The 22,555-nt window shown below is 41.6% G+C and overlaps 1 protein-coding gene across 13 annotated transcripts in view; it reads right to left on the bottom strand.

Annotated features, from left to right (window-relative positions):
* Positions 1-22,555, bottom strand: part of zbtb7a (zinc finger and BTB domain containing 7a) — a 39,726-nt gene that overhangs the window by 12,696 nt on the left and 4,475 nt on the right. For 3 of the 13 annotated variants that reach the window (XM_054788948.1, XM_054788950.1, XM_054788945.1), the window contains exons 2-4: positions 11,695-11,804; positions 1,304-1,337; positions 473-1,036 (exon numbers count right to left, since the gene is read on the bottom strand). In XM_054788948.1, the coding sequence (XP_054644923.1) occupies positions 473-1,036; positions 1,304-1,306 (567 nt within the window). In that variant the 5' untranslated portion in view covers positions 1,307-1,337; positions 11,695-11,804. Of the gene's footprint in view, positions 1-472; positions 1,037-1,303; positions 1,338-11,690; positions 17,748-22,555 lie in introns of those variants that run through there. The other 10 variants (XM_054788947.1, XM_054788946.1, XM_054788951.1 and 7 more) reach the window with 5 other exon arrangements.

Genomic DNA, 22,555 nt, shown 5'->3' with positions numbered 1-22,555 from the left:
TGTATTGGCCAACGTGCTAACCAGTAGACCACCATGCGGCCCAGGACCACACACCTTAATGTTAAACAGTTATTCTTGTTGGACAACATGCATATACGCTGTCATTACATTTTTGAATGGAATGGGATGGTGCAACCAGATTGCATTTGACAAATAAATGGCAAGGTTTTAACTTTTTTTTTTTTTATCATTGTACAGGTCGCGACCCTAATTAGGATAAGCGGCATAGAAAATGGTTGAATGGATAGATGCATAGGTGTTTGGCCTTCACTAAACTAAATCCTTATTTTTTTCTTCTGGTGCCAAAAAGGGTCTTAAGCAGAATAAGCAGTCTTCTAGTGAGCTACTGTTGCCACTTCTATTGAACCTTGTAGCAGTTTTTAATGTACCACAACATCAGATAACCAACTTTACAAGGGATTACATTTCCTCCTAAAATTTAAACACAAGTAGTTCTACAATGGTGTCCTACCGGCGGGGAGAGCACTTTGGTGTCCAGCAGGTGTGTACAGACATCCTGAACAGGTGGAATCTCCAGCAGTCGTGCGGCTGCGAGGATGTCAGCCACGCTGCTGTGACTGACAGTCAGGGTGGCCGTGTAGGCAAAGTCCAGCAGTGCTCCCAGAGCCTCTGCCACCACAAAGTCGATGTTGTAGACGTTGCGTTGGTCTGCGGCTGCCCCCGAGGTGAACAGCTTGTGGAAGTAGGAGCTGCAGGATGCCAGGACGGAGCGGTGAGCTGGGAACTCCCGGTCCTGCGTGACCAGGAGGACGTCGCACAGCAGGCCGCTGAGCCGCTGCTTGTTGAGACTGCCCAGGATGTCTGCGCTGTGCTCAGGGAAAGGGATCCCCACCGGGCCTTCTTCGGCCTCGCCAGATCCTCTTCGGCATCCGCTGCCCCCACAGCCCGCTGTTCCCCTGAGCCGCCTTCCTCCCCTCCCGCCGGCTCCGGACGACATCTTCCACCAGCCTGCCGCCGAGCCGCCTAGCACAGCCCCCGCCCGTGTATCCGTCCTGCCGTCCGTCTGTCTGCCTGTCTGAGGCGGGGAAAAAAAAGACAGGACATCAGAAACAACCCTGAACATTTTGATTTCTACAACAGAAAAATCAAGTCAAGTATCAGTCTTTGCATTTTTACCAGACAAACTAAACTAAGGTGTGGGGGAGAAAAAAAAAAATCAGGCTGCTACACCAGTTTTTAGTTTACAGTTGTTAATCAATGCCGATGATCTGATTGTTGCCCCATAACCGCCTAAGCATAAAAACTTGCCAAAAATAAACAAAACAGTAGAAAAATATATTACCATAATGTACTCCACAAGGAAGACATTGTTTTAGCTGTAAAAAAAAAAAACAAAACGGTCAAACATTCTGCACAACTGCAAGTTGTCGTATACAGTATGACAATGTCTCAATGTCAGAAACAACATCTCAATATTAGGGGTATGATGTCAAGAGACACCCATCTCACAAGACAGCATGAGACTGGGTCCACAAGAATGAGATGAGACAACATTTGAACAATTTTAAGAAAAGCACAATGAAAAAATATGACTGGACAAACATTTTTTATTTAACCACGATATTACATTTGTCAACATTTTTTGAGACCAAATATGCGACTGTTATAATGATATATATTATTAAAATTATATAATTAAATATTTCCTTTAATATGGCACTTTTACTCTGTAAAGTTGTGGAATTGCTGCTAGTGACATATATTCCCATATATATAGTCTCATAGATACAGTCAAACAATTGGAGCATTTCTTGAAATGCTGGCTTTGCAGCATTTCCTTTGTGATGACTTTCTGTGAACGCACATTATTTTGCACTGTTCCATTTATATTTACTTTGTCAATCCAACATCTCAATGGGTGTTGACTGTCCATGTGTACTTTTTTCCCCAGACAGAACAACTGGATTGGGTGGATATGTTTACATGGGCAAATTTGTTTTGTTGCCTTTTATGTTGCTACCACTTCCAAAAAATTTGGGATACTGGCTCGTTCGTATTGATCATTAATATTCCCACACTGGGGCTGTAGCATTTGGTTGTGCAAACATCTTATTTCCTCCTAATTTCTACATTATCTTGATTTGCTCCCCACAATGCTCCACTTTTGCTGTGTGTGTATGCTAGTGCCCCCCCAGAGACAAAGCAACTGTTATGACTGACAAGTGGTGTTACTCTGTCTCACGCCATACTATGAGGCGTCTAGGTGCCGAACCAATGCACAGAGTGGACCTTCTTCATGCCTGTATGGAGGCAAGAGACAAGTAGGCCTGTCACAATAATCGATCAATCAATTAATCAAACGATTACAGAAAAACAGTCTAATTATGGCGCTGTCCTCCATAAATTGAAATATGCATGCATGCATGCTTCATGTCCTCATCTCTCTAAACCACCCAGGTTTGATGACAAGAGGGTTCACTCTGCATCCGTCTGTGCGAATTGGTTGTTTAGTGGAATGAACGGAGAGAGCGAACTCTCCTCACATTCAGCCTCTTTGTGGAGGTGGAGCTACTAGTGAGTGGATACAGAGTGCTAGCAGCAAGTTAGCCTCGTGAGCCAACATCCGCTAACATGAATGAAGACACAGAAGTGATGGTTTCTAAGGCGAATGCCACAGTCCCAGTGTTGGAATATTTCGGTTTTAAACAGAATAACAAGATGAGTTCATTCTGATAAAAAAAAAAAACTATTGATGGAGGCGCCCCTGGAAACGCAGCCTTCGTCCCGACAGTCAACACTTACGGAGGTGTTCAATCAGCAAAGTAAATGTAAAAAAAAATGGTGCACACTCAGTGTTGTTCACTATACTGTATGTCGTTCACATGTTCATGTTCAATAATGTTATTTATTCAAGTGCAATTTTGTTTATTTTTTGTTAGAGCGGCACTTCCCGTGCAAGATCCCCACACCATGACACAGCAATCTGGGCACAGTGAGGGAGAAGTACCGCTGTAGCTATGGGGCTGAATATTCAACGTCCAACCAAACTAACTTCACCACGGTACACCACGGACATGTCTGCATGGTGGTGTTGCGTTTTCTTCTGGCGAGTGGCGGCAGTGAAGCAGCAACCAGCTTTGATGTGCATTACCGCACCTACCTTGTTGGAGTGTGGCCTGGAGTTAACTTTATACAGTGGAAAAAGTATTATTTCCAGGGATCCCCATTAGCTCTGCAGGGTTTCTGCTACATGTCGTGGCGGTCCGCCACTACAAAATAAAACTGCCACACCTTAAAAATCAGGGTTTTTTTTCCCCCCAACTTCAATACAATTTTAAGTAATACTGTATATTGTATGAATGGATATATATAAGAATGTGAGTGTGAATGGTTGTTTGTCTATATGTGCCCTGCGATTGGCTGGTGACCAGTCCAGGGTGTACACCACCTGTTGCCTGAAGTCAGCTGGGATAGGCTCCAGCATGCCCCCACGACCCTAATGAGGAGAAGCGGTATAGAAAATGCATGGATGGATGGACATACAGTGTATATATATATATATATATGCTATATAGAGCCATATATAGCTGATTATTTAAGTACATATTGACAATTATTTTGAAGACAATTTAAAATATAAAAATGTTTCACCGCGATTTATTTTGATAAGCTTGCACTGGAATCGCCTGTCTGCCTTGCTGGTACTTGCAGATATGCGACACGTCTTGTGGTGACTTTCACTTTGTTTCTTATTATCGTGATAATGATCAATAGCCCGTAAAATTTGTAGTCAATTAATGGCAGCTTGTCACATGCTAAACCTATGTATGTCAGCATGTGTGATCGCTCACCTTGCAATCTCATTTTACTTTCTGGCATTTTTGTTTACACATAAGCTCGGGCGAGCAACAACTGGCTATTAAGTTCATGGGATACACCAATCATCATCACAAATTACTTTTTTAAAGTGTTCCTTAATCTTGCTCTGTTGTTATCATTATAATACTTATGGCTTGTCTTCAAAACAGTAGTTGTCGAAGTTGTTCAACAGAAACACGTAATGTACACAGCTTTAGACAGTGACGCTATCACAGGGGTCTCCAACAGGTAGCTTATGAGCTAGCAGTGGCTCACCAGTTGACATTGAGTAGTTCACCCAAGAATATTTGCTTCACCTCTTCGTATTTTTATGTGTTCTATTCACACATGGCGCTGGTATTTCATGACAAATGAGCACACTGAGTGGAGATGTGCTTTGTAAATAAAGTGCAATTTAAATGTTGGCAGTCATATAAAACAAACAGTAGATTTAATAAATTAATAGTGATTTAATAGTGCTGCAAGTTGGATACACCTGTTCTGTCATAACCCAGGAGAGATTTCTAGAACAAAAATGTTTGTTATTTTGTTTGTATGTGTTATGTTTAACTAAATATATACAGTAGTACCTCGCATAACATATTCCTCCTTTTACAAAAATTCCACTGAACATAAAGAATTTATGCCAAGTTTTTGCATCGTATTACAGAATTAATTCCATATAACAAAGCGTCAAGTCAGTGCATGTCTTTTTTTTTTTCCCCAATCAACTTTATTAATGCCTCAAGTCGGTGCAAGTTCAGACTAACACTTGGTGACGCCTTCTGACGCATCACGCTCTCATCTCATTGGCTGATTATCGGGGCACCGCCTACACTGTCATCTCATTGGCTGAGTTATACAGCATGTACGTAAGTTTGTGTGAGAGACAGACTTCTCCCTTCAAACTCCTTCCTCTTCGTAGTCCCCCCTGAAACTAACTTAAACAATTAAGTTGTTACAAATTAAAATTTTGCACGCAGCATTATCGTTTGTCTGTGAGACCAGCTGACTCTTAGACTCTCTGAGTCGCGTTTCGATTCAGGCTAGTCCTCCTCCTCCTTCCTGCCTCCACTTGCACTCCTGATCAAGACATCTCGTGAACGGTAAGATTGTTTTTGGTTTTTCAGTTTTATTCATTTACAGTCATCTTATTTATTACCTTATTTTATATTGGAATGTTACTGTACTATGTACAGTCAAACTTGTCTATAGCGGCCACTAGAGGAAGTCTGCAAAAGTGGCCGCTATAGACAGGTGGCCTCTATAGACAGGTTGGCGTCCAGTTTGAAGGTTGACCAGTAGAGGAAAAAAAAGAAAAAAATGGGGGAATTTTTTTTTTTATAATAATAATGTTTACCAGTAGAGGGCACTGCGGACTGTGGATAAAAGTTGTACAACACCACTAGGCTTGTTATTATCATGGTTCATGGTTTTAATCCTGAACATGCATGAGTCAAACAGTAGCACATCACATAGCACAATTCACAATTTTGCATGTTCAAAAAGGAGTAGTAAGAAGCAAAGCTTATTTAATCCTACCCCTCATCAGTTTCAATACATTTATTCACCTCTTGTTCTTCCAAGTGTACTTTGTAGATCTACATGACAATGTAGTGCAATCATAGCCAAGGTTTTTACTTACTAAAAGAAAGCTAGGGGCTTAATAATAACTGATAGAATATATCCACGACCCACAGAACAAAGCTGTGCTAGTAATGTCTTACGCTTGTTTTTAATATTTTACTTTTTATACGGCAGTGTCATTACAGCTTTAGTATATCAGGAAGTGACGGGAAGTGACGGTGGGCGTCCCGAGCAGGAGAGCTAGGCTCAGTGCTAGCTGTGAGTTTCGAGAGAGTTGGTAAATGTGTTTATGTTGGCGTGGATGTACAGGGTGGGCCAAAAGGAGTTACCCATCGTTTTTTCTGCACTATTCAAAAATGCTTGCAGACAAACATGACACACATTGAACACAGTTTCCATACTTTATTGTCAACCACCAAAAAGATTTACATCTCAATATGGCCACCCTTTGCCTTTATCATAGCCTGGAGATGACCTGGCACTGCCTGGCATGAGCGCCGCACTATCTCTGCATCAAGTTTTGACTATGATGTCATCAAAGCTTTCTTCAAAGCGGTGACGCTGCTGTGAGATACTCTTGAGACCTCCCTCTCCAGGATAGACCAGATCGCAAAGTCCATTGGGTTGATGTCCGGACTTGATGGAGGCCACATGTTCTTGTCCCAGAAGCCAGGAAAGTGCTCCTTGCACCAGGTTTGTGTGACATTGGATGTGTGAGCGGGTGCACCATCTTGTGTGAAAATATACTGGTTTCCAAACGCATTGGTACACCATGGCAACACGTTTTCTTCAAGCATTTGAATGTAGACCTGGCTGTTCACTTTCACACCCTCCTGAATGAAGACCAAAGGAGATTTTGAGCCATCAGATGCAACAGCAGCCCACACCATGACTCCAGCTGGCTTCTGACGATGGAAATGAGTTCTGCAGCCTTCTGGTAGGTGCTGTGTACTATGTGCATAAACCCTGTCATTCTGGGAATTGACCACTGCCTGAACGGTGAAGATCTTCTCATCAGACCAAACCAGGACTTTGTTTGTGGCACTCTGGATCTCCTGCAGCATCATTTTCCCCCTGTGAAGCCGTTTTTTCTTTGAAGCGGCTGAAATTAGTTGTCTGTGTTGTATTTTTAGTGCTTTCAGTCTAAGATCCTGTTTGACAATTCTTCTCAATGAAGTTCTTGAGATGTTCACTTCCTTTGCTGTTGCCCTCATGCTCCTGCGAGGATTCCTTTGGACTCTCTTCCTCACCATCTCAACAACCCTTTTGGTTCGGACTGAACGTTTTCTTCCATGGATTGGCTTGCTGGTGGTCTCGCCAGTCTCCTTGTATCGTTTCATGACATTGTAGCCAGTCTTACGACAAACATTCACCTTTTTCATGATTTCCTTTGTTGTCAGTCCAGCCTCCTTCAAGGCCACAATCTGGTCACGCTTACCCTTCGATGCCATACTCGACACTCATTAGGAGTAAACAACTGAACTTTGGTACATCAAAAGCTATACCTTTTGAGAGAAACTATCCAAAATTTTAAGCTTCTAGGACAAAACCTAAGCGAACACGATAGAGATATGCGATGGGTAACTCCTTTTGGCCCACCCTGTAAAGTCCTGCAGTGTTCTCCGCTGTTAATAAAGCCATTAAAGTGCATCGGCGACGTGATTCTCTCCTTCCCCACAACAAGCGGCATTACAGTATTGACCAGTGCACACCAGGAAATAAATGGTGTCATTTCTTACAGGCATTGGCTGGACAGCTATGTAGTGGGGCTTGTTTAACCTTTGCCTTGTGGGCAAGCAGGAAGGAGAGACGATGCTAAGAGATGTGTGTGTGTTCTGAGCTGCTGTCTGGTGGCCGCGTTCAATAAACAAAGTTGGCAGAAGCAACAGGAGAAGTTTCTTTCTTTGCTTCGGAGCTGAATAACACTGACAAGTTGACAGACTAGTAGCGAACGGAAAAGAAGACGGCTTTGTTTGTGTCGAATACAGAAGATGAGGACTTTGATGGATTTGTGGATGAGGATTGATGAAAAATAACGTGAGTACATTCTAAAATACTTCAATTAAGTACAACCGAACTGAGTTTTGCTCCCGCTGCCGCATGCATGCTGGCGTATGTTTTTTTTTATTTTATTGTAGCGTCGCTGGGAGCACGTCCTGTTCCCAGCCTACTTTGCGGTAATGTTTTGGTGCAAATGCTCTTAAAGTTACATGTTTGACCAGGAAATAGCAAGCTCAAAAGAAGACGGCTTTTTTATGTGGAACAACTGACAGTTTGTGTGGATCTTGTGAATGATTGTGACTGAGCTAGGACTCAGTAATCAAAGTCTACACACGGCGGCTTCATTGATTGAAAAATGAAATTTTTTCATGCTTGAAGCTTCTACTTGAGTTGGTAATTTGGCCGCTATATGCAGTCAGATATTGACCAAGGGAGACAAAATGGGTGGCCGCTGGCCGCGTTGGACAGGTAACTGCTATACACAGGGTCTATAACATGTAAATTTGCTGGGGAGGATTTTTCAGTGGCTGCTATAGGCAGGTGGCCGTTCTATAAAGGTGACCGCTAAGACAGGTTTGACTTTATATGCTAACGTTTTCTTATACTTTCCCACCATATTTGGTGGACTTTGAATATTTTGAAGTGCCAAAGGGGTGAGTTTGGGAAGATCTTGGAACGGATTAGGCTATTTACATGTATTTTACGCTTCGTATAACAAAAACCCTATAACATAAAGGTTCTCGGAACGGATTATTTACGTTGTAGGGGCGTCTACTGTAATTGGACATTCATTTCCCATTTGTATTGCTCTAAAACAGGCATCAAATTCGATGTAGGTTTGTGTCAAATCGTACAAAATGTTGTACTTTTGTACTCATCACATAGTACCATTGAACTACATAGGTCAGGTAACAAAAGGAGGCTCGACATTTTAGACTCACTTTAAGTGTTCTCATTAAATTAACAGTTTTGCAATGTTGTGATTTCATGTTCTGCTGATTGTTGAAAAACGTTAAATATAAGTTAATAAGTCAGACAAAAATTTAAAAATTTATAAAAATTTGATTGCAGGCCACCACCACAGGTTAAAAAAAATCCTAGGGGAAAACCATGCTGTGCTCTAAAAACAAACAAAAAAAACCGCGCTTGACTACAGGCAAAATCAAACAAATCAGATTCAACTATGAAAACCCTTAGTCGAAGACAGCCCTGATGGACTCTAGGTGATAAGCCAATGCGACCAGATAACTGGTTTGAGGAGCTAACAATTCAGTTTAGCCTATAAAAGAAAGTTGTAGCAATAATAATCAGCCATAAATTTTAGATTAATCGATTGTGGAGACATGCACCGGGTATCGCGAGAGAAGCAATCGGTTGACTGTGTCTTATAAACAATGCTTGGGCTTGGGCTGCTGACGAAACACACCGGCACCGTCCATTAGCTGCTAGCATCGGCCGCTAGCTAATTAGCTACCACTGGCCAGTCAGCCATCAAGCTAGAACCCCGAAGGTCTTTGGATTAATTTCATGAAGGGTGCAAGCAGAATTCACCAAGCGTTCAATTGTTCACCCACTAATAAAGAACGTGATCTGGGTTGAGACCGTCGTGAAACAGGTTAGTTTTACCCTACTGACGATCTGTTGTTGCAATAGTAATCATTGCTTGAGCAGCCAGACCAACAGAGGCAAGTATGTTAACTTTTTTGCTTTGTAACTTCATTACTTTGAAATGTTGAGCCTGGATTGTTGAAAACACTATGCTCAGTCTAAAATGTTGTACGACTACCATTATTATGACATTTTGAGTATGACATTGTTTACTTTCCAAGCTAAAACGGCGTTTTCATCGCAATCATGTTGAAAGTACTTCTATTTACTTTTCTGTGCTTGGAAGAGAAGTGCCATTATTTAAAGGGTTTTGCGTTATTTATTTTGTATTATTAATTAGACAGAAGGTTAAGACTTGTGTTCTTTCATTGTTATATTTTAGATAGGTAGGTAGATGTGTGGGTGGATGGATGCTTATTGTCATTGCACATAGTATACAACCAGACAGTTTGGTGGCTCCGCTTCCATTTTAGTCTGATTTCAAAGTGTGGAGATCCAGATAGGCATAGTTGTCCAATTTCCAATTGAAATGTTGCAAATCCAAATTTAACAGGTATAATATATAGATATAAAATATAGAATGTAAAATATTGAGCCCGTCAAAGAAAAATAAAGTCTTTTTTTTTTTGGTCTGTGTCTAAACAATATATACATTTGACATGTTATTCTGCTGACTTTATTTTTGCCAGTGCCTTACAGCATGCTTGGGGATATGATGTGCTCTTTTGTAAGAATGCCACATATGATTGGCATTTGTATTTTATGATGGAAAATTAATGTCTACATTAACATTAACACATAATGAGAATTAGAATTCAATTGAATCGAATCGTACTGATTGTTCTGTTTTTTAAAAAATATCGGTTTTGAATCGTATCGTAACCTGTGTATCTAGATTCAAATCTATCACAAAGAGATTTACATCCATAGTAGATCCCATTATTTTCCAACACTGTCTGAACTTTCTTGGGATGGAGTTCACTAGACCATCACAGGTTGCCTCTGGAATTGGCTTTCAGGACTCCATTACGACATCACAGAGCTGGTGGATGTTCCGACACCTTGCACTCCTCCACCGTTGAGGATGCCCCACAAATCCTCAATAGGGTTTATACTGCACCCACAATTATTGGCAATTTGCATTATTATTAGTTTTATTATTTAACAATAACAGTGCTCTTGGTCAATACAAAATGTTAATAAACCTCAAACCTGAATATTTAAGGACGTGAAACTGAGGTTTTGACTTTTGTTGAGAATATCTCTGTGTGCACAATTATTAGGCAACTATTAGTGCGCAGAATTATTAGGTAACTCGAAGAAAAACAAAAGTTTTCCAATTTCACTCATGATAAACACAAACTTTACAAAGAAATATTTCTGACATTTCCAAAAATAAATCAGTGACCAGTATAGCCACCTTTCTTTTCAATAACATGGAAAAGCATTCCATCAATGGAGTCTGTCAGTTTCTTGATCGTTTGACCGTCAGCTTTTTGTGCAGCAGCCTCCCAGACACTGTTCAGAGAGGTGTACCTTTTTCCCCTCACTATAAATCTTACGCTTACAGGTCAACAAGTACTCAATAGGGTTTATGTCAGGTGAGCAAGGAGGTCATGTCATATTTTTTAAAACCTTTACTAGCTGGCCTGGGAACGCCTTGGTGTCCTCCCGGTGGAATTGGAGGAGGTTGCCAGGGACCGGGAAGTCTGGGGTTCCCTACCGAGACTGTTCCCCCCGTGACCCGGAGCCGGATAGGCAGAGGAAAATGGGATGGGTGGATGGACTAGCTAGCCACGCAGTGGAGTACTTGGATGCATGAGATGGAGCATTGTCCTGCATAAAAATTATGGTCTTCTAGAAAGATGCACACTTTTTCCTTGTACCACTGTGTGAAAAAGTGGCAGTAAGTTTGGGAGTTGAGTTCAACCTGAACAGGCCCGACAAGCTCAACTTTTAATAATTCCATCCCTTACCAATACCCCACCTCCAGCTTGCTGGCATCTGAATTTGACTGGAGCTCTTTCATTGCTGATGCAGCCACTGGCCCATCCCTCTGGTCCATCAAGAGTCACTCTCATCTCATCAGTCCATAAAACTTCTTAAAAATCTGTCTTCAGATATTTCTTGGCCAAGTCATAGCCTTTCAACTTGTGTGTCTTGTACAGTGGTGGTAGGGTTTCAGCCTTTCTTACCTTGGCCATGTCTCTGAGCATTGAACACCATGTACTGCACTTCTGGACACTCCAGGTAGATTACAGTTCTGGAATATGAAAGCACTGGAGGATAATGGGTTCCCGAGAGCTTCACGTTTGATTTTGCATTTGCATGTTTGCTCTCGACATGTTTCTTTCGACCCTTTTGTGCACTTGCAGCAACACATTTAATGGTTCTGTGGTCACGTCCTAATATCTTGGCAATTTCAAGAGTGCTGCATCCCAGTGAAAGATGTTTTACAGTTCTTGACTTTTCAGAGTCTGTTGAATCTTTTTTCTGGCCCATTTTGCCAGAGGAAAACTGTGCACATTTAATAAAGGGTGTTCATCTCCTAAGGCCACACCCTCCCTCAGTACACACATGCACATCATCTGGTATGCTTAAACCCAATAGGCATTCAGGTTTATTCAGCTTGGAGTTGTAAAATATGCATACGAGAATATGGTCAAAATACTGACTTGCCTAATAATTGTGCACGCAGTGAAGGTCCATCACCTTTACCCTCAGCTTCTTTAGCAAGGCAGTGGTCATCTTGGAAGTGGGTTTGAGGTCCTTATGTTGGACTACTGTGGCTGCGTTTACAAAGGGAGAACATCATGCTCTGCTTCAGTATGTCACAATACATGCTGGCATTCATGTTTCCCTCAATGAACTGTGGATCCCCATTACCAGCAACTCCTCATGCAGCCCCACACCATGATACTCTGAACACCATGCTTGTAGACAACTACACACTTTTCTTTGTAATTTTCACCTGGTTGTTGCCACACACACTTGAGAGTACCAAATGTTTATCTTGGTCTCATCAGACCACAGGACATGGTTCTAATAATCCATGCTCTCAGTCTTTTGAGATGACAGACATGCAGAGCAATTTGATGCACTGTGCAGTGTATGGTCTGAAGACTTACAGGCTGACCCACGAATCTCTGCAGCAATGCTGGCAGTACTCATACATAGGCAGGTATACAAGGTAAGGTATACCACAGTATAAAAAGTCACAGTTTCAAAACTCAGCAAATACACAATCCAACAACTCCAAAACACTTGTGGAGAAGTTGTGACCTACACATTCGCCACACTATGAAACAATAACGTAACATTCTAAGTTAAAAAAAAAAAAAAAACATTTATATTGCGATCTATTTGAGCCGGTGATTGCATTTACTTGCATTTTGCTTTATTTCTTTTTAAACTAATAAAATATTTTATAGTCTAGTAAGGTTGTGAACGATAAACCCATGTGACTGGATATCTGGACTGACAAGTGAGAGATACTGCTGCATCAGTAGCAGCCTCCTGGATAGAAGAATTAGACATTAGATTGATTGTAGAGACATGCACCAGGTATCGCAAGACTAGCAACCAATTGTCTTCAACATCGTGAGAGCCTGGCTGCTGGCAAAATGATTGTCGCGCATGCTCCATAGTGTACCATGTCTGAAGACAAGAATGGCTCTAAATTGTAGCAGCGGGCTAGCTAGTCACAGGGAAAGATTTTCAACACATGACCGAAACATACGTACGTCAGCAATCTCATTTAGCATAGTTACTATGCATTGTGTAATACTAAGAGAGGAACATCAAATTAAAAGCACTAAATGAATACGGTCCCTCCATCCACCAGTATGAGCTTGGATTTTGTTTTCAGAACTTTCAGATAAAGTTAGATGGTGCGTTGAAGTACCGTCTAACAAAGTGGGACAGGTCGCCACTCGCAAAAAATAACAAACATGCAAAAACTGGCCGATTTCTAACTGTATATACATATATTTTTACTGTATATTATTAAATAATGGCCCATAATTCCAAAAACTTTATCCATTTACATAAAATTCAATGTAGTTATTTAAAATGTTTTTATTTTTTATTTTTAATTATTACACCTGAAAGTTTCCCCACAGCCCATGGTTAGGAACCCCTGCCTTACAGCATGCTTGAGGACATGATGTGCTCTTTCACACATATGAAAATAATGCAAGAATGCCACTTTTATAGAATTGGCTTCTTTTATTTGATCATGTAAGAATAATGTCTACATCATCAAACATAACCGTAGAATTGAAATTAACCGTTTTGTTTTCAAAATGCGTATTGTAACCTGTGTATGTAGATGTGTATCAAATTATCTATCACAAAGATTTACAGATGTCTCTCAATATTGTGGTTTGATCATCGCTCCGTTGCTATATCGCATTTTTTCAGAAATCAATCCATACATTATCTCCATTTCATGGTAGACTATGGTCTATTATTAATCAATACATATTCAAATACAAGTCATATGTAGTATTCTGGTCACTAGGCGGCAGTAATTGAGACAGTACATTACCTTAAAGGAAAACTGCACTTAAAAAAAAAAAAAAAAAAAAAACTTTGCCCATCATCCACAATCCTTATGTGAGACATGTACACATCACTCTTTTCTGCGTGTTCTAAAAACAGCTAAAAAGGCGCAGCTAGAAATGCACATCCTCCTCTAAAGCCTTCTGGGAAAAAAAATCCTCCAAAAAGCACCAACAACGCCCCATTTACATATAATGTGACATGCATATCAACCAAGCTATAGCGACATTGTTATTATTAACATTGTTACGGCAATCAAATTGCATTCGTGGCGTATTGACACCATGCCACACCACACTAGCTAGCTATGAGCTGGTTAGCGACTAGCTTCACCAGACACTTGCCCACAGTGTGTCAGCGCCGTGCTCACAGTGCCTATGGCCACTACCAAAAAGGTAACGCTTCATATTGGAGCTGCTGCTGCTGCTTTCTTTTTGTTTTTGAGTTTGGAAGAGGTAATGCTAGGTGTGTACTGCAAGTATTACATGTTATCATGAATGTACCAGTTCCTACATGGTTACAGCATGTATATAAAACCATAAAACCTTGGAGGTGTTTTAATAGCGGTCTTTCTAGGCGGCATAGGTGTGCCCCATTATGTGCAGTAATGGGTTGTCTATCTCTCGCTCTCTCTTTTTTTTTATGTCCCTTGAACGCACAGAAAAGATAAAGACAAGTGTGTTCATGTCTCACATAAGGATTATGGAGGATGGGCAAAATTCCCCCCAAAAAACTGCATGAAGTCATAGCCATAGCATGCCCAACATGATAGAGTGAAAAAAAGTTTTCCTCCCAGTACGTGTGGAAGTGGTAAGTTTTGGTTTAAATTTGGAAAAAAAATGTGAGGCTAACTGGTTAGCTCGCTAGATGGCTAGCTAGCATCCGTCCCGAGTCCCTGCAGCATAAGAGTTGCGTAATGTGCTATAAACAATGAATAATAGGATTGTAAAGGTGACTATAGGCGTGTTACTTCATGTCTACAGTGCTCTAATAATATATAAAAAAATATTTAGAAAGTCATAAACAGGTTTTCTATGCTCTTAACTATGAAAATATTTATTAACATTGAATCCTATATTGCGGAAATTCATTTATCACGGTCAGGGCCAGAACCAATTAACCGCTACAACTGAGAGATGACTGCACATACTTACGGTCTTGTGACATGAGTTGCAGGATTAACCACAGTATACTGCCTGAAGAACGACATTTATTTTAAAGAAAGAATTCAATTAGTTTTTATCATTTTGAATACATATGTTCCACTTCCATCATGTTCTATGTTGTTTGAAAATGACTGTTCAGAGTATTTTGTCTTTTCTTTTCAATAAAGATATTTCAAAATAACACATTTTAGAGCTGTAATTATAACACCATTAAACTGTGAAACTGTGATATTTTTGCCCAAGGTTACTGAACTTCCAGTACAGAGTGTGAAAGCGATAACGCCAAATTTAACACACCTGCTCACCATTCACACCTAAGACCTTGAAACACTAACGAGTCACGACAGTGGGGGCCCAATTTGTGCAGTTTAACTTAGGCTTGTAACTCACTTTTTTGCCAGTCTTTAGACATGAATGGCTGTATGTCAAGTTATTTTGAGGGGACAGTAAATTTACACTGTTATCCAAGCTGTACACTGACTACTTGACATTGTATCAAAGTGTTCTTTCTTTAGTGTTGTCCTATAAAAAGATATAATAAAATATTTACTAAAATGTGAGGAGGCTACTCACTGTTGTTACATACTGTATTATTTTTCTACTCACAACTGTATGTGTGTGTGTGTGTGTGCGCATGCACTTGTGCAAGAGGTCATGGAGGAGAGATAGACAGAGGGCACTGGGGATCAAATGCTGGGAGTTGGGCTGAGCAGCACAATGTGTGTCAGTTGGAAGTCAGGGAAGGGAGCAGGGAAGAAAAAAAAATGGTGGAGGGGGTGTAGTAAGAGAGGGGCTGGGACCCTGTGGAAAAAACACTCCACAAGGAAGAGGACACGCAACAAGCTGCGAGGGAACAGTATTAAAAGGGAGGTTGTCAATCCGGTCTGAGCTGGTTACCCCACCCCGCACTGTGTGCCAAGTTTCAGGAAAGGCTGTCCCCTTGCTCACGTGTGGGGGGGAGATTAAAATGATCGACTGAAGCCTGCGGAGTGGGAGGGGGGCTTCGGGAGAACAAACCATCCTCAATTCCTGTATTAATACATACACAAGCGCGCGCGCACACACACACACACACACACACACACACACACACACACACAGATACTGGTAGCATCACAGAGACATCAATAATGCGCAAAACACACACATACAAACATGTATTGTACATTCACCACCACCACCCCCTCCATTTGCCAGGGTGACGCACCGGGGGGTGGGGGTTAGACCAGGGGATGGGTAGTAGGTTTTGTTGTTCTCTATATGAGCAAGCATTCAAATGAGAGTGGTGCAGATTAGCTGGAGGTATGTTTGCAGGCTCGCTGCAGCCCCCCCACCAAACCTGCCAAACCTGGCTGCCTTCTCCTCCCTCACACCTGTTCACCTGCATTCACCTCTCACGTTCCCTACCTGCCTTTGCTCTGTAAAAAACAACTACGCCTATCTGGATCTCCACACTATGAAATCAGACTGAAATGTAAATTTGGTGTCTGAAATTATGTCCTACTTGGAAGCAGCAGCAAAGAGCATGGTCTCCTACTTTAGATAATTTAATTTAAATAATGCTGCACTCAATAGAGTATTAATATAAAAAATTAAATATAAAAAGGAGGTCAACTACAATTCCCTCTGGGCAACTAATTTTTGCCCAACAGGGATTAATAATAATAACTCTCTTCGCTCTCGAAAAGAAAAAAAAGTAAACTTAAAAACAACTAAACACTGAAATGACGATGGCATAAAAGGTGAGTTGTGCATCAAAGGATTTAAAGATTTTTAACTCTCATAGTGTAACTGTCATGTTAAGTGTATTACCAAGTTAAGCAGTGAAACAAAAAAATAAAACTCCATCTTAGCTTTGACTACAAGCAATTAATGCGCCCCTTGTTGGTCTTTGTATTGGAAAAAGCAAAAGCGTGGTTAACCCTTTGATACTTGATCATGTGTCATGAAAGATGGCGTGTGACCTACCAATATTTGTTAGTAAAGCTTTGAATTGTACAACTTAATAGGTACTTAACTCTAAAGTTTATACTGTAGTTTAAATATCTGCCCTCCATCTGACCACACTGTCAAGGAGTTTAAGGAGGCTCTAATGGGAAAAAAAAAACAACAAAAAACAGGCTGTCTGACATGACATGAGCAAATTGTATTAGCGAAAGCCTCATCTGAATATGCAGAGGACGACAGAGTGGAAGCAGAGGACAAAGACAAAAAAAAGTTGCTGACTTTGAAGTGAGAGAGAAAGAAAGAAAGAAAGAAAGAGAGAGAGAGAGAAAGGGAGAGAGAGAAGCCACATGGCCTCTGGTTCACATCCTCTGAAGGTGGAAACTGATCTCTGTGAGCCCATCCAGACCCAACTCAACCAGCTCTTCTACTTTAAGAGCCGCAACAGAGCACTGGCTAGCAAGCTTGTGTACCTGTTATCCCCTTGCACATACAGGAGCTGACCCTGGGTCGCGGCTTTGTGGGGGTAAAGACGCTGAGCTGAGATGAGATAAAACAAACACACACACACACACACAATTGAACTGAGAGCCAAAGAGGCATGGAGGGATTCCTCTGCATGCACCTGTCCCCAGATGACCTAACACAGACTAAGAAACACACAGCAACCAACCTGATCCAGGCACCTCCTTGTGGCTTGAAACATTGCTTATCACTAATTCATGCTTGTGGGTGAGGAAGCTCAAAGCCCGGCACAAAGCAAGGCTGTCCATAACCCGAACGTTCTATTTCTAGGGAAGGGTCCACTTCAGCAACCTTGGCCTGCTTTGCAAGTCAAACAACCACTTAAAACACAAGCCAACCCCTTCCCTTCATCTCCACCATGTCACTCAACCTTTCTGCACACAGCTACAACAATACCGAGATACATGTCAAGCATGAAACGGCAAACAGTCTCATTAGTGGCAGTTACTTGTGTGTTTAGTATCCACACCCAATTTGCACCCAGCTCGTATCAACCGTCAATTGCCATTCTCAACACACGTTAAGCCTTTTTAAAATAAGAGCGCTCTGTCACATTTGTCTAATTCTATAAGCAAAATAAGGGTGTCATAAAAATATCTTACATTAATAACGCAATTGGAATTACATCTGTGACTCCATCTTGCTTAATCACAAGCACGGGCTTTACAGTTTGTTGAATATTTTGATGCAATATGTGCTGAGGCTGACCTCCCATTAGAAAAGCTAGCCAAGTTACATTCATTTCTCAATTATTGAACAGAATGGGCCCGCACGGTGGTCTAGTGGTTAGCATGTTGACCAACACAGTAACAGCCTGGAGATCGGGAAGACCTGGTTTCGATTCTCCCCTGGGCATTTCTGTGTGGAGTTTGCATGTTCTCGTACGTGGGTTTTCTCTGCGCACTCCAGTTTCCTCCCACATCCAAAAACATGCATGTTAGGTTAATTGGTGACTCTAAATTGTCAATAACAATTGTCAATTGTTAGGAATGTGAGTGTGAATGGTTGTTTGTCTATATGTGCCCTGTGATTGGCTGGCGACCAGTCCAGGGTGTACCCCGCCTGTCGCCCGAAGTCAGCTGGGATAGGCTCCAGTATGCCCCCGCGACCCTAAAGAGGAGAAGCGGTATAGAAAATGGATGGATGGATGAACAGAATGGGCCAATGGCGTAACCTAAAAGTATTTTGCATTGGAAAAGTATTTTTCCCAATTTTATTGGATAGATTTTTATTGGATTAGGGACCTGACTCACAGAGGTTTGGACATCCCTAAAATAAATTAAACAAACCTTATAAAATAAACAAAAAAAGACAAAAAACCCCAATGAAAATTAAATTGACTATTTTAGCAAAAATTGCATTTAAATAAAAATCACAATATTTCTGATTTTGAATCACTTTCATTATTGTCTGAATTTTGACCAAAAAAAAAAAGGAGTGGATGTCAGCCGCTGCAAACATCCATCCATTTTCTATAACGCTTCTCCTCTTTAGGGGAGTCTATCCCAGGGGACTTCGGGCGACAGGCGGGGTACACCCTGGACTGGTTGCCAGGGCACATATAGACAAACAACCATTCACACTCACATTCATACCTATGGACAATTTAGAGTCGCCAATTAACCTAACATGCATGTTTTTGGATGTGAGAGGAAACCGGAGTACCCAGAGAAAACCCACAGACACAGAAATGCCAGGGGAGAATCTAACCCAGGTCCTCCCGATCTCCAGGCTGCTACTGTGTTGGCCAACATGCTAACCACTAGACCACCGTGCGGGCCCATTCTGTTCAATAATTGAGAAATGAATGTAGCTTGGCTAGCTTTTCCTAATGGGAGGTCAGCCTCAGCACATATTGCATCAAAATATTCAACAAACTGTAAAGCCCGTGCTTGTGATTAAGCAAAATGGAGTCACAGATGTAATTCCACTTGCGTTATTAATGTCAGATATTTTTGACACCCTTATTTTGCTTATAGAATTAGACAAATGTGACAGAGCGCTCTTATTTTAAAGGCCGAAAGTGTGTTGAGAATGGTAATTGACGGTTGATACCCCGCTGCTAACATTTCTACAAAATCCTCAAGAAATGGTAACACCCGTGCTTGTGGCAAAGGAAGATTTAGTCACCAATGCAATTCCAATTAAAATATAAGGTATTTTTTGACACAATTAGACAGGATGCGGCGCTCTTATTTTGAAGGCCAGACGTGTACTGTGTGTGTTGAGAATGTCTGTTGACTGTTAAGACGAGCTGGGAGCAAAAATAAACACGCCTCTCGCCTTATTTCACTGAAAACTTCCACATCTGCGGGCATTGTGCTTACATTAACAAGCGGTAAAAGGCAACATGGTGTAAATACACTTGTAGAGCCTGAGTTACACACAAACACACACACACACACACACTAGCATGCTCTGCTAAAGTAAGCTAGCATCCATTCATGCTCCGAAAGAGTTTTCTCACCAGACAGAGAGAGAAGGAAATCAAACACGCATGGACATGTCAATATATCGAGGCCAGCCAAATGATCGAGTTTGTTTTCATTTATCATGCGTAATTGATTTATTGATTACTGTAACAGGCCTACTGGCTGCTGAATACCATTCATTCGTACAAACAGGCATAATGTAAAGCTTCTTAAAGTGCACCTTAGATACACAGAATTATTGACTTATTCAAAACTAGTAACTAGGTTCTTTCATTTGTGTGCCTGTAAAAATAAAGTCCAATTTTTAAATTAGTAGTTAACACAAGTCTCTTCTCCAATTGGTGGGAAGAATGTAAACAAGAAAAAGGTTTGACATGCAGATGCAAAATGGAGCAAAATTTGCCTGTCTCATCTGTGTCCAAAGTGCAGCCCAGGGGCTATTTTTGGCCCATGGCACATTGTTATAATAAAATGAAACAAAAAAAACAGCAAAAATAGGAAAAAAAAGGAAGCTAAAAAGATGACAAAAATTGAAATGTTGACACTAGCAACATGACAATAGTCTTTGTCACCTATACCATAACGCTGACAAACGGCTCGGTCTTTAAATATATGTCTCTTTTTTAGCCCTTTTTTTAAAGCAGTTACCAGAGAGAGCTCACATGATCACAACAGTGTTTGCTAGGGTGCTAACAAAGTAGCAAGGAGAAGGAGTGATGTCAGCTGTGTGACAGCAAAATGACGTTGCAGCTGAGTGCAACTCTTGTCATGCACAAGTTTCCCATAGTGGCACAGAACAGGCGAAGTTTAATACGACCAACCTCACCGTGCATATGAAGCGGCATCACACGGGAAAGTTGTAATCGGGACACCCCTAATAATAGACAAGTGCTTATCTACGCCCTAAGCTGCCTTTTTCTCTGCCACCATTTAACTGATACCTTTAACAATGTGAGCGAGTCGCCTCACTCAAATCAAGAAGATTGAAGGTTGGACCAAGGGGATATTTGCAAGCTACTCGGAATGAGGAGGGGGTGGCTAGCTTCTAGGAAAAGCAGATCTTGAACAAGTGCCTAAGTGGTCAGCGGATGCCAGGAGACTCGTGGAAGGAAATCTGATTGGTTATATTGGGAGACAAGCAGGAAGAGGCTGAGTGGCTGATAAAACTGACATTACGAAAGCCTGTCTGGGTCGCTTTGCAGCTAACCAGAAAGTGCTACTGAACAGACAGAAAGGTGAAATGGTAGTGGTGGGTGAGGACGGTTATTAAACTCACAGAACACTCATAACTCCAAAATGTATGGAGGCCTGGGAATCCGGCACAGATGTCAATGATAAACTCAGATCTAATTCGTTTAGCTGGTAAAACCTGCTTCAATAAGAGGAAAGATCAACACCCACAGGTTAGGCTACAGTTTACTGGATAAAGCAGGCAGGGGGGTTGTTACTTTGTCCCTACTTGAAAGCCGAAACATGCAAAACATTCTTGGTTACGAAACTGTACTGAACAAAATCATTCATGGTTTCAAGCTGATCTAATTGCTTGTATGAAACATCTCAACAAGATGTGAGCGTTTTCTCTTTGTAAAAGAAAGCATATGGAGTCACATTTCCAAATTAGTTCCTTTAATAATGGCAGTGTTTGGTAGGTAAATACTGTTAAATTGATTAGGGTGACTAAAAACCACAACAACTTTTATCAATAAGCAAGTTTGTGTGTATGTACACGTGTGTGTATAAAAGACTCTGTGTAATAAGACCACACATACTCTCTTCCTCTTAGCTTGAGTAACACTGACGCCGCCATGCTCCAAACCAGGAAGTGTAACAAAATCTAAACCATGGCTTCAGAAAAGAACACTACAGCCGGCCAGCAGAATGGTGACGGGCCTGACGTAGAGCCGGAGAGGCCTGCACGCAAACCAACAGGGAAGGACGTCTTCCTGTGAGCCTGTGGCAGGCATGTAATAGAACCCGCTCTGTAATCAGATGACCGTCTCTCTGCTTGCTCAATGCCTCTGTCCCTACTGTCTGACCCTCCCTCTTTGGCCTTATCATTGCTCCATCTCTGCACAGTAGCCGTCACATCACCTCACTTCCCCTCCTCCTTCTCCACAGCGGCAAAGATCCACCCGTCCTCTTGTGACGTGCCAACATCGAACGCAAACCACCCATCTCCACTACTAAATCAACATCAACAGAGTCATGCTGCTCACATGTCGCCATCCCGACCACTCAGTCGCCGCTCTGCTTAATTAAAAGGCGGCTGTGGTCTCTGTGCTAGTTATTTTAGCAATATTGAAATAGGCAGTGGCCCTGTGATGAGAGCCTTTAATGAATGCGTGTATTTGCATCACTACGTGAACGTCTGGCCTTCACCCCCAGCCTTAAAAACACCCTGACCTTCTCACACTCTCCCTAATTTGATCAGGTTGTCTTGCCCTCGCAGTAAGAAATGTCCCAGAAGAGAACAGAAGAAGCCCCTTCACTCCCCCTGGACACGAGCACAACAACAGAAAAACAACAGAGAGGGGTCTGTGTGGCTGCATAGCCCGACTGGATGCTGCGGTATACTGAGCAGCTGACCAGGGGAACAAGACAAGGGAAGAAGTCAAGCTGCAGTGAGAGTAGGGGCTGCTAAAAAGTATTCACATCCAGTGGTCCACCCAAATGGTTGTACAATTTGGAATTTCAACCAAAACTTGACACATTCCATAGAAGTCGCACAAATCATGCTTGACTTCACGTGGGAATCCAGCAAATCTTGAGTGTTCACACTTGAGGTCAGAATTAAAACACTTTGCTTATTATTTCGCATTTGCACAACACTAGCTGGATAAGACAGCAATGGGGCCAACTGGCTAGCAGCTACAGTTAAATGTGCTGGCAGTACTTTATAAAAGGGAGTGT

This window comes from Dunckerocampus dactyliophorus, chromosome 10 (assembly GCF_027744805.1).
Source record: "Dunckerocampus dactyliophorus isolate RoL2022-P2 chromosome 10, RoL_Ddac_1.1, whole genome shotgun sequence".
In the NCBI taxonomy this organism is placed as follows: domain Eukaryota; kingdom Metazoa; phylum Chordata; class Actinopteri; order Syngnathiformes; family Syngnathidae; genus Dunckerocampus; species Dunckerocampus dactyliophorus.
This window is presented reverse-complemented; position numbering and strand designations above follow the sequence as displayed.